The following is a 12,710-nucleotide window of genomic DNA, read 5'->3' on the forward strand; positions in this document are numbered from 1 at the left end:
TGTGTCTCTAAGTTTATTGACAAAGTGAGAACCAATTAGTTTTCCAAAGTACATTCTGAGCCCGTAGGGCTTACGGAAAGGATCAAATGTGATCTTAAAACAGACTGTCTTACCACCCAGACTAAGAACATATAGTGGTCCCAAAATAGACAGCAAGCTGGTAAGCCACAGGGCAAAATATATAAGTTAGTGATAATTAAATATTTAAATAAATAACATAGCAGTAAAAATAAAAATGGTTTTCTGATTATTTTAGCATAGATTTCAGAAGGTTGTTCAGTTCATGGTGAAATGCAGTAAAGTTCTTCTTCTGGTTTGCTTCACAGATCTTGCATCTATTTCCTTGGGGAATTAGGACCTGCAATACAGATATTTTTGCTGATTGGTGATAGCTCTCTTGCCAGCTAGTTTAGCAGTAATGCATCAACTTCTGTGTGTTAAGTTTTTCTTTAAGAAAAAAGAACCCTTAATATTTCAGGGGATTGGCTTTTTTTCGGTGGGTAAGTGTTAAGGGATGATATGATGAAGCTGCTGCTTATAAAGGAGATTTTTGTAAATATAAAACTACTACAAGCTAAACACATTCACTCTCTCTGATAAATACTGCAGTAGAGGCAGATCTTAATTTCTAGCCTGAAGAGGATTTCTAAAACGATACAAGGATATCTCAGCTATGGAATTTGTTTATGTAGTATATCAAGGGGTACTACATTCATTGTTAGGTCCTTTACAGCCATAAATTTATGGCACAAGTTTTGATTCCATTGCTAGTGGTTATGCTCCTCAAGGCAAGTTTTTGTCAGTGTAAGATGTCTTGCATGATTCAGTAAAGAAAATAAATGTCATATTTTTTCAAATGTTGACTTGTATAACTAGTACGGCTCAAATTTGTTTTACTGTATTGGATTATCGTGCAAATAGGTGGTGTCTTATAGTTTAATGCTATGATATTTTTGTATAAAATCCTGTATTCTCAAGAGATGATAACACATAGACCTTGAGGCATAAAAACACTGATTCTGGCATTGTTTTTCACTAACACTGAAACACTTTTTTTCTTCTTTTCATTTTTACCTGATTGCCTGCCGTAAGACTCTGGAGATTCTTTATGATATTTTGAAGATTATCAACATCCTCATCTTCAATTTCATTCTCCAAGGTGCTCAGTTCTCTCAGGTAACATTGTAGAGATGTCCGGTTGCACTCCTGAAACAGTGAGCAAGGTCATTATATATGTAACTTGCTTCCTGAGGAAAATTGATTTGATTTAAAAGAATCTCAATTGCCCGTTGTTTTTATCCTTATATCAGGAATTAAGCTGTTGGTTTTCTACAACTTATAGTTCATTTATTCCCCCCCCTAAAGTTGTATTGTAAGATGTTACATGTGGCCTTAGTTCTATGGTAGATTATTGTAGCTTTTGAAAAGTGAGTAATCTTTACAGGGCACTTGAAGTGTTGGGATATCTCTTGGGAACACGAAGCTGTAGTATTTGCTCCTAAACCAAGCCATACTCCTAGTTGTCATTTGGAAATCATGTCTTAGCAAAGGGGTTAATAGTCAAAGCCTCTGTCAGTTTTACAGTGGCCTTTTAGAGCCATCTTCAGTTAATGCACTTTGGTTGCTCTGTCTAATGTCTGCGTCTGATCTGGCTTTTGAATATGATAAATAACTTTACGCATCAGTCTTACAAGCTATTTCAGGCACTCAGTGACAGTATGTTATTAATCTGCCTCATACATTTGCATTTAAGCACTGGAGCCCTGAGATAGTTATGTCTTGATGTTGCCAGCATATGAGAAAGATGACTCAGATAAGGAAGTGGTTGCAGAATCTGGCTTTAAATCGTTACTGAAACAAAATTACTGTTAAGTGAGAATTCTTCTGGATTAAAAACTTAACTGAAGGTTCAAAGTGTTTAAAAGATAACTTGCATAAAGTTGTTAACTACTTCCCAACATTAATTAACTTGATGACTTGATGCTCTTGTTTGTTGGTCTACTTGCACACTGAAAAGTAGTACAGATCAGCACCCTGTCAATGATGAATAGTGGTAAAGCTGTTCTTAGAACACTATCTGCACTCTGATGTGCAATTTTTTAGAAAGAAGCAACCATGATGATAGTATTCTTATGGAACTAAGTCTTAAGCATTAACTAAATACCAGAAAACATGAGTATATAGCTGATATATCTAGAATGGGTTGGTAAAGTTTTGTTCCTGAAAAGAATTAGGTAGAGCATAACTGTGTTTCATCATTGGTGGGATATAGAAGACACATAACATCTTAAAAAGAACCGGCTAGTGGTTCTGCATCTAGTTTAGATACAATATGGGCAATTTCATATAGATATTGCTTTATTTTATCTATTTCTAAGTCTAGTTTCATTCTTAAAATTGTTCTTGTGTTAGTGTTAACACAACAGTATTGCCTCCTGCAAATCTTACACAATGCTTAAATAATTCATAAAATGTTTTTTCCTGTGAATGCAACTGTGTATTAAGCAGGATGAATAGGGAGGATTCCTTTTGTGTTACATACTGCAGAGAACAAGGAGGTAACACTGTACATCAGCCTGTTAATGTTTGAGCATACACATCAAATGCAGAAGTGTCTTTAAGAAACTGTGCTCCCCACACTGAATTCAAACTGTTCAAATTTGTCTTTTATATCTGCCCCCCTGATAAGCGAATTGTTTCGGTGTAACTCAATGATATATCATTTTAAAGTAGCCATACCTTAGAAATCCTTCTGAAAACAGAAAACTTAAACTCACGTGTTTCTCATCTGGCGTGTAAAGTTCAAAATGAATCTTCTGTAGAGAAGGGGGAGAAAAAGTTAATTTTTCTGAAAAAATACATAGAAAAAAACTAAATAGAAGAGGATCTTATCAATAGAAAATCAACCACTTACGTCCTTGCTTTTTTCCAGGAGTTTTAAATCTTCTATTAAAGCTTTGAGAAGGTGCCCTTCTTCGTCTTTTGATAGAGGTGCTCCATAAGCTGCAGTCATAAGCATTACTGCTGAAATACAGCTGAAGATCAGTACTTTGCACATCATGTCAGTGTTCTGATTATCTGTATGCTAGTATTTGAGTTGTGATATATGATGAGAGCTGGTAAGTTGTCATTAAGTTGTTTAGTGTATTTATACTCTTCTTTTGGGGGGGAAAAAGATGGGGGCGTCATGTAACAGAGGTTTTATTACACATTTTTTCATATGTTCTACCTGTATGGCAAGAATCATTACTTTTGTTTTTCCTCCCTTGATGACACTTTGGAATTTTTATAAAGCAAGAGGGATTTTACCTACATTCACTGGTGTAAGAGAAGCCCACACTTACTTTGGCAGTCTCTCTTTGTGCTTTCTGCATGAAACACTTTTTCCCTCATGTGCTGTCCCACTCCCCCATAGAATATGCCATAGAATATGCTACTGCCACACAAAATGTTGTTCTGAAGTTGTATAATTTAAATGTTCTATTTGTTTATCTGTATATATTTATCCTTTCACAAATCCTGTGGCATTATTTAAATGAAGAAGAAAAAAGCATTCTCATTTTAGTAATTGTTGATTAAACAACAGGAAGAAAGTTGGCTTCCTGTCTGAAGGTGGTTTTACCTGTCATCTTTTGCAAAGACAGTTAGTGTAAGTTTAGGTGCGTAAGTCAGTCTTTATACCATCAAATTTAAAATGTTTATGAAAAAAACTCCAGCAGGATCCTGTGTTTTGGGGTATTAAACAATTTTTTCTATTACTATGTATCTTAATGCTGTTCTTTTTGCCTTGTGTGTACCTTTCACTTTTCTCCAGCTTATAATGAAAATGCACTGCTTTTTAAAGTATTTACAGATTTTCTCTACTGATACCTAACCGACTGCATTTTGTGGTATGTATCACAGTACTGAAGTTGAGAAGCAAGCAGTCATTTGACACTGAACTCTTGTATAATATTGCTGAATTGTTTTTCTTTTCTGATTCAGGCATCTGTTGGCTGGTATCTTTGTAATGCGATGTGCAGTGTTTTAAAATTCATAGTTGTTTTTTTTTTTTTTTTTTTTTTTTTTTTCATTTTGACTGTAGTTCTGAGCCAAATACTCCCCCTACTGCCCAGAAGTCTCTAACATTATGTGCAATATGGTTCTTTTGCTCTGTGAATTTAGCTGCTGAAGCTGTGTGGAATAAATTCCGGGTTTGCATGCTACTGTGGTTTGGAGTTTTGTAGCATTCAGGATGAGCAAGATCAGATGGGCAGCTACTTCACCCGCCATTATATATAAAACCACACGTGGAAACCTACTTTACATGTTCTGATCATGTAATATGGGAGGGAGTGAATCTGATCAAAGTTGGTTAGAATATGCTTTTGCTTGGATTAAATACAGTCCATTACTCCAATTATTTTTATTAGTATCTGTCTGCTAACCGTTAAACTGGTGTTAATTAGCAGTGTGATCCCAGCTCCTGGAGAACTTGGTCTTCATTTCCTGGTTTTGAAATACGTACAAACGTTTAGTATGTATGGTCATACAAAAGTCCTAGTAGCTATTGTAGCTTGCAATATATAGTATTTGTGCAGGTTGAAACCTTTTTTGGCACTGTATCTTTTGTCTCGTATTTATTCTTGATAGTAACCAGCTGCAAGAGTTACGACTGCAAAGGTGAGCTGCTGAGCACTGGGTAGTCAGCTTTTCTCTAGGGTGCTTATAAAGTTAGGTCATTTTATTCAAGGTTTTTAGTTGTTTGGTTTAAGTTAATGTATTTTGACTGTGTAAAGTATTGAGAAATACCTCAGTAGTGAGCACAAGATGCTTTTTATTTTTTTAATTATTGCTTGCTGTTTTCCACACTATTCAGTCTTTCCTATGTCAGCTCTATAAAATTACAGAGGTTTCTCTCTTCTTTGTAAAATATTTCATGGAAACGCATTTGGAAGGACAGAGTTTGTGATTCTGAATCTGATGCCTTTCTGGAGTAGTTTTTAGCAGTTTAGTTTAGAAGTTGCTCCAAGCACTTCCTTTGTGCTGGAGTGTTGGGGGTTTTTAGCATCAGTGCTTAAAATACAACACAGCCAGCACTGGATTACTCTTTTATTTTCCCAGCATTCTACTGTTTTCTTTTGCAAGTCTTGGAGAACTTAAAAAAAAAAAAAAAAAAAAAAGAAAACCTGAGCATTCTGTAAAATATTTCAGCAAGTTAGCTGTTAGGTCTGCTAAAGAACTAATGCTATTTAGGTAACTAGCTCCCATGCATCTTTGGCCATAGGGCTTTTAAGAACACCTTCTGCTTAAGCCCTTTATAGGCCATAGTATACAAAACTATGATTTTAGTTGTAGTCCAGGTGTAATTGGAATCAGATCTTTATCTGTTAATTGTTTTCAAAGACTAAAAGAGGCTTGCATTTCAGGGGCGGGGGGAATCTGAATAGGCAGTATTTAATAAGTTGTGCACAGGAGTTTGAGTGATTAATTTTTCCATAGTATTTTGCTGCAGGCTTTATGGTCTGGTGGGAGGAATCAATGGATCTTCTTTTGACCATTTTTATTGGATGTGCCAGGTGAGGGGGAGATGACTTGGAGTTTGTTGATAAACCCAGAAACAGCACAAACTCAATGTTAACACACAAGTTAATGTTTGGATTACACCTTAAGTTTTGGGAGAATGTCCAGCTTGAAAGTTTTAATCTTCACTATGCTAGCTAAGCAGTTCCCAAAGTAATTAGAATGCTCTTACAGGCTATTCTGTCTTTGCTGTCTATATGCAAGACAAACCAAATCTGACCACAAGTAGTAGAAAGAAGTTGAATCTAAGGGACAAAGGCAGAATGTTCATGGTCATGGTACTACTAAGACCGTAGGTCGGCCGTACAGCAGCTTTTGTGTCATTGGTATGCTGTCAAGATGGTATAAGCCCCCTGACAATTCCCAGCGGTACTATTGTGTTTGAATAGGCTTGTGTCAAACATGTCTTAATCTTTTTTTTTTTAAATAAGGTTTTTCTTACTTGCATACTTTTCACTTCAGTGCTGTCCGTGAGATTACAACAAACCATTAGTTCAGTGTACACTCAGGGGCTCATGTACTGTCAGAGATGGATAGCTTTTTCAGATGAGAATATGCTGATGTGCTATAACTTTTAAATACAGTAATAGTTCTCTCTGTATGGTGCTGGACTTCTTTGCTGGCCACATTTCAGTAATTACGCTCAACCTGAGCTTGTGTTTTTTACTTGGCAAGGAATTACTTAGGGTTTTATTCAGGGGTAGAGTGTTTTAGATAGCCCTCCCTGCTTCACCACAAAGTAGATTGCATTTTAACAGGACATGAAATTACTCCTTTAAATTGCCTTGGAATCATACAGGACAAAGTAGTGCTGCCAATGCTGAAACCCCTAAATCCTGCCTTTAAAAAGAATTGGAGCAAGTACTGGTCACCGTGTCATACTGCGGGTTTTTTGTTTTGGTTTTAATGCACAATTATGAAAGGTTAGTTCATTTATATCTCATTTTCTTTCTAAATAAAATCGCGTTACCCTAAAACAACATTGTAAGAAAAACACTGTAAAATGCACCATATCTGAAAAGCTTTAAGGGACACTTTAAAAGCCTCACCTAAATTTTCAAGGAAGATTAATTAGCAGTAAAGCAATTACATTAAAGGGAAACAATGTTTGTGGATCAGGAAGCTGGGAAGGGAGAAGAATGTTTGTGTCTTGCTGTTGTTTTAGTAGATGTTTATACTTTTTGTAGTACTTGTGCCTAATATAAAGAATAAGGGCTCATTTTTTCTTCTAGAAAATGAGTAAAAGTAAATGACACATGCTTACTAAACCCCTGATCTGTACAACTTCAAAGTCTGGAAAAGTTTTTACATAGGATCTGACTCCTCACACTTTAGGCTTGCATTTTTTGTATCTTTCTGAACTGAAAGCTTGCATATTTTCTCCGCCCCCCCCCCCCCTTTTTTTTTTTTTTTTTTTTTCCTTGCAAACCTGATGACTGGTGAATTTTGGAGAGAAGTTTTGGTTTCAGTGAGGTGTTAGGCATCTTGATCAAGGTACTTGCCTCCTTTCTCCATCACCAGAACAAAGTCGTATTCGGCTAGAGTCACTGTGAGTGTTTTGTTTGGTATAACTTAAGTTCATGTGCAGGTGTTTTTCAGACTCCTACTATAGTAGCATGCTTTTAGAAGATTACTGTCAGCAGAGTCATAGGAACCACAGCAGAGTTCATATGTCTGATGAAGGTGATAAACACTGATTTTTGATCACTGTCTGTTGATTTAACTCTTTCTAGCTGTGTTCTAGGCCTGTTTTAAAGAATTTTGAATAACAGAAGTTGTCTTCTGTTTGCAGATCTCCTAGTTCTAAGCAATAACCTGTGGAAAGTAAGCCTTTATTATTCTGATTCTGCTCAGTAGGGAGACTCATGTAAACATGTTGAAGTGAAGATTTGAATAACGCGTTGAGTGACATTGTTTTTCATGTGATTTTAAACCATTAAAAGGAGATAACCACCTCTTTCCTTCTTCAGCCTTTTCTCAGTCTTTCTCTTCAGTCAAGCAGTAGCAGAGGTTCGTGATCCTGCCTGCATTTAAGAAATGGAAAATTAATTTTATTGTAGGTATTAGGTTAATAACAAAAGAATAAATGTTTTTTAAAAAATTAGCACTAAACTGTGTGAGTGTCATACACCCTGTAAAATGGAGCACTTGCTTCCTAAGTCCCTGTGATCCTAAAACTTAAAATCTCTAACCTATTGAATAGGTGACTGCTCTATTTTCTGTCGAGCAAGAACAACCACAGCAACATCCAAGTTACAGCCAGTAATCTGTGTCTCCCATGTTGCAGTACGTTTTTAATAGGTACTACAAGTAGAACAGTTTTCAGATAAATGTAATGGATTCCTTAATGTGTTAGTATTTAAATATAGGAGTGAACTGATGGCTGTGTTTATAAGGAAAGATAGGAGTGAACTGATGGCTGTGTTTATAAGGAAAGATAAGAAGCAGAGGAAAGCATTAGCTGTTTTTTCTTTATTGCTTCTAATGGGATTATGGCATGAATTTTGCTGATTTGCCAATGCATATGGTATCATTGCTGTGATAATAAAGAATGTTGTGGGATGTGTGACAAGGACAAATGAAGCAAGGGGTAAAAGGGGAAGCAAGGAGTTGCCATATTGGATTAGAACAGTGGTTTTAACTAGTTGAATATTGTGCCTGATTAGGGCAAGTGCCCACTGTTTCAGGGGAAAGTGCCAAAAAAAAATATCCCAAAGTGAGTAATTCTTAGAGTGAATTTTTCCTGTAAAAATAGCAGTGCGGTTTTGGGTTTCTTTTTAAAGAAAGGGTTTTGGGTTTAGAAGGTTAACTAAAATGATCTGAAAATAGTTGACAATTGGGAATCTCTTCACAAAACCTGTGTCTGAAGTGATTTTTCATTGAAAGGACCAAAATTAAGAGGGAACACTTTAAAAAAAAAAAAAAAGTCTAATAATTATGAACTAGCCAGTCCTTGGGAAAAGAATTTTAATCTTTCCTTAGGAACTGACACACAAGTTTTTATCCTCCTAAAAGTCTTGTTTGTAGTTGTTTAATAGGTGTGGGTTTAGTTAAGGTACGGGATGATGGACTTATGGGAGCCTTGGTGTTTCACGGCACCATGGTTAGCATCAGCTAAGTGCATTCTCCCTAGCAGTGTAGTGAGATCTCATAGTATGGGTCTCTCCCCTCTGCATATTTAGACAGTCATGAATCTGCCTTGCGCACAGCTGTGTGGCCTGATTTTAATTTTAGAGAAGTGGTGTCTTACTATGCATGACTGGTCAGTCCATTTTTTTTAAACGCAAGTCAATAAATGATGATGATGGTTCTTCCTTGAGAAATTAAGAACTATCTCTAACTGAAGTTTTCAAAAGCAAGCTTCACTGAATGTAGAGCATTTGATGTACTCGCCATTACCTGATTTATTGTTGACAGTAGTGTGTTTTGAATATTAATTTCTGTTGGTGTATGAAATACATGCAACCAAAGATCATGGTGATTGTTTATCTCCACTGACTAGTAAAAAGCAAAAGCAACAACAAAAACAAAGGATAAGGGGAAAGATCTGAAGAACTAGAGGCCTGGTCAGTGTCACCACAGTCCCTGGGGAAGTTGCAGAGCAAGTCTTTGGGGCCTTGAAGGACAGGGTGGTGACCGATATACCAAAGGGCACCTTCTGCTTTACCAGCCTGATTGCTTTCTGTAATGAAATGATTGGTTCTGTGGGTGAAGGAAGAGCAGTGGATGTTGGTTATGTTAGCTTTAGCAAGTACAGTTGCTGATGATAGCCTTTCAAAATTGTGGAGATACGGGCTGGATAGGAGGACTGCAGAGTGGGTAGAAAAAACAGCTGGACCATCAGGTTCAAAGGGTAGGGATCAATCATTTGCAGCCTGTAGAGGCCTTGGGGTGTTTGTAATAGTCGTCTCTTGTGGTGCAGGTATTGAGGAGGTAGATAGGCTCTTCTCTTGACCTTTTTATATTAACAGTTGATGGTACCTGCTAATGATCCCACTAATTGGTTTTACATGTGTATAGAATGGCCAACAGGTTTTATGGACTTACTATAAATCAGTATTTTTTTAGTCACACAAGTGTCGTGGCCAAACATGCAAAAATATGTGTATGGCAGAGATGGGTCATTTGATACCTGAATTATATTTAAGCATTAGAGTAGCAGTCTTCAAGAAGTTACTTTTTATACTGTCATAATTATTGGTGTAGGAGTTGCTACAGAAGTTTATTAGAACAAGAATCTGAAATGACTAAAAAGTCAGATAACAATATGTGGTAAATGTTGACCATCCCTAACTTTTTTCCTTTAATTGTTGGCCACTGTAAATAGAATGCAGTTAGGGCGTTACAGTAAGAAGAACTTCTTCATTACACATGAAGAAGAGCAACAGAAATTTAAAAAAAATATATCTCCTTTTCAGAAAGTAAGCTTACTAGGATTATGAAGTTCAGAGTCAGCATTTTCATTTTATGGTAAACTTTGGGGTGATTGCAAGTCTGAATGAGAAAATAGATTACTGTGAGAGTTATAGCTTAATGTAAAGGAAGTAGGGTTGATAAAAGGGTGAGGATTAGGACTGGATGTAATGGTTAAGATGGTGTGCTGCATTTGCAGAGGCAATAGTTGAATTTTTGCAAGATTTCTAGGTGAATTTGAGTGACTTCTTTTTGTGTAGGTGTAATCTATCTTCAGGAGGTCCAGCATACATTTGTAAGGATGATTAGTCCTGTTTGTTTGTTGTTTCCTTTTGTATCCAAATGGATTTTTTTAAGAGCTGTCTCCACAGTTAAGTGTTGCCAGTATCAAAACTTCAGTTACCAATTTCCTCTTAGTTGAATGTACACCAAACCTGCTAAAATTGTTCCTGATATACCCACAAAATAATACAAGTGTTAACCTCTACTAGTTTTGTTTCACACTTCTTTTTAGGTGAAGAACTGTAGAGACCAATACAAACACACAGCTGATGAGACACGGTTCTGTGAGTTTGACCCACTGATTTTGTTGGCACATGGGTGGAAAACTGAACAGGTTCTTCAAGTGCTTGTTCTTTATGATTTCCAGGGAAAAATACGTGTTCTGGACGTAGATGTTGTGTATTTTTCTGCTTAAGAAAAGGGAAGGCAAAATGGAGGTGTTCTGAAGAGAGGAAATAAAATCTCAGAGTGTTGTTCTTGAGTGGTGTCACCATGGGTTAACTATTACTGGTGCAGTGTGATAGGGAGGAACTACAGAGTGAAAGTGTCATAAACCCTCTGGGTTTTTTTGCAGAGATTCTTTCTAAAGTTGTTATATAATTACTTGTTGTTCTAATGTATACCAAAACTCTTACATACTTAATGTGGTGGTCTATGTATGTAACCTTTAGGAGTAAGCATTGGTGATGCCTAAGATGTTTGACCACCAATATAATCATCCTGGTGGGCATAAGACAAAGAGGTGCTTTATTGTGGCTGGAAAGAAATGGAGATCTGGCAAACACTCTAGGCAGCTCAAATTAGAACCATACTTGTTTTCATTTTGGAATTGGGCAGGTCACTTACAGGGTAGGGACACTCTGGAGTGAGAGATAAGGGTGCTTTCTTCCATACTTTGCTTTCAAAAGCCAGTAAATACTTTCATGTTTTCAGGGCAGAATCAATGTGTGGTGTCTCACTGGAGCTTCACTGTACTGGGTGGTGAGTGGTGTCAAAAGTTGAAGAAATTCTCATATAATAGCCAGTAAGCAACCCCACATGAAAACCTGTTGAGCCAATTGCTGCCGCCATGCAAATTCTGACCTTGATTTCTCCTTCAAATACTTCAGGAACGTGCCACAGACTGCTTTTGAGTTGCTTTAGAGAAATTTTAAGTTGCTGTGCTGAAATACAGTTACTGCGTTTATCTCGAGTGAGACACTGGGTGATGTAGAGCTCACATCTCTATTCTTAAATACTGCTTGTTAGTTGTGTGACAGAAAAAAACTAGGGAAGGCTATAAGAGTAATTCTTGAAGTGGAACTTCATATGCCTTTATTCGGTGCCAGTTACTGCTGTCATCGTGCATGTGCAAAACCAAATAGGTTGGGACAGATGAGCTTAGCAAAATACTTCCTGATCTATAAATCAAAGCGAAGATGTGTTGTCATTTCCCCCCCACCTCCCCAACGCCAAGTGTCCTGGAAGTACAATTAAATGGCAGATGATGTCATATCTTACCCAAATAAGACCAGTCTTCAGCACATTACTTTGCAAGAAAGTCAGTCATGCATTCCTTTAAAAAATATGTTAGCAGTTTAAGGTTTTAGTACTGCAGTAGATAGATTTAGGTCCTACATGCTTTTTCAGAGGAATTTATCTGAGCTGCAGACTGAGTGTCTTTGCCAAGGTGGCTTCTTTCTATGGTTGGTGGTGAGCTTGGAGTATGGTAGAGGGATGGACTTAAGCCTGGTTTTGCAGTGATTGGGAAAGGCAGATTAGATAATGACAAGATGGACAAGGACCAGAATGGGAAGCTTCCTGTTTCAGACTCCTGAAGTGCAAACATCAACTGACTTTCACAGATGGATTCACAGCCATAATAGAGAGACCTGGGAAATTCTCAGAAGATCATCTTGTTCGTTTTAAAGCTTGTGGTTTTTCACTGTATCTTTTAACTTCTGGTATGGTCCCTCTAGGATGTCTAGGTGGTCTGTGTAGGCCCTCCTGTATGTATATCTCTTGACAGTCTGGGTGCCTCCCATGTTGTGATGCAGTGTCATTTAAAGAGAGTAGCACTAGGATGGGGATTCAGTTCTTGTGTTCTGTTCTTTGTCTTGAGGTACAGTTACTTGAGTGTATTTATGGTATAAATGCTAATGAAAGAAGCCACCTTTATTCAGCCTACAGCGTGTTGAATGAATGTTGGCTTTTAAGGCAGTGCTGTCTTGTCTCAGGATGATAACCATAATGCTGTTAATTTCAGAGAGGGCATTCACACACCAAAAAACTCAAAAATCCTCCCTGTTTTTTTTCTTCTCCCATCATACACTGTGTTATAGGGGACTGAATATGAAGTTTTCTGTCAGATCTTTGTCAATTTGAGAATCAGCCACAGGGGGAATCCTCTCTGCATTTCTGTTGCTCAAGTTTTACAAACAGGCTTTAACAGAGGCAGGTTACATGTTTCAGCT

The 12,710-nt window shown here is 37.1% G+C and overlaps 1 protein-coding gene across 1 annotated transcript; it reads right to left on the bottom strand.

The window, feature by feature from the left end:
- Positions 1 to 247: 247 nt before the first annotated feature.
- LOC126045031 (interleukin-15-like) lies at positions 248 to 3,061 on the bottom strand. Its single transcript, XM_049815573.1, has 4 exons — positions 2,915 to 3,061; positions 2,778 to 2,816; positions 1,075 to 1,206; positions 248 to 358 (listed from the first exon to the last, which is right to left on the bottom strand). Exons 1-4 carry the CDS (start codon positions 3,059 to 3,061, stop codon positions 248 to 250), a joined length of 429 nt encoding a protein of 142 aa, XP_049671530.1.
- Between the last annotated feature and the right edge of the window lie 9,649 nt (positions 3,062 to 12,710).

Source organism: Accipiter gentilis, chromosome 12 (assembly GCF_929443795.1).
Source record: "Accipiter gentilis chromosome 12, bAccGen1.1, whole genome shotgun sequence".
NCBI classification, from domain to species: domain Eukaryota; kingdom Metazoa; phylum Chordata; class Aves; order Accipitriformes; family Accipitridae; genus Astur; species Astur gentilis.

Coding starts and splice junctions, on each gene's coding strand:
- LOC126045031 (XM_049815573.1), bottom strand. CDS start 3,061: ATGATGTGCAAAGTACTGATCTTCAGCTGTATTTCAGCAGTAATGCTT. Junction 1,207..2,777: donor ACACGCCAGATGAGAAACAC/GTGAGTTTAAGT, acceptor TCACTGTTTCAG/GAGTGCAACCGGACATCTCT. Junction 359..1,074: donor GTCTTACGGCAGGCAATCAG/GTAAAAATGAAA, acceptor TCTGTATTGCAG/GTCCTAATTCCCCAAGGAAA.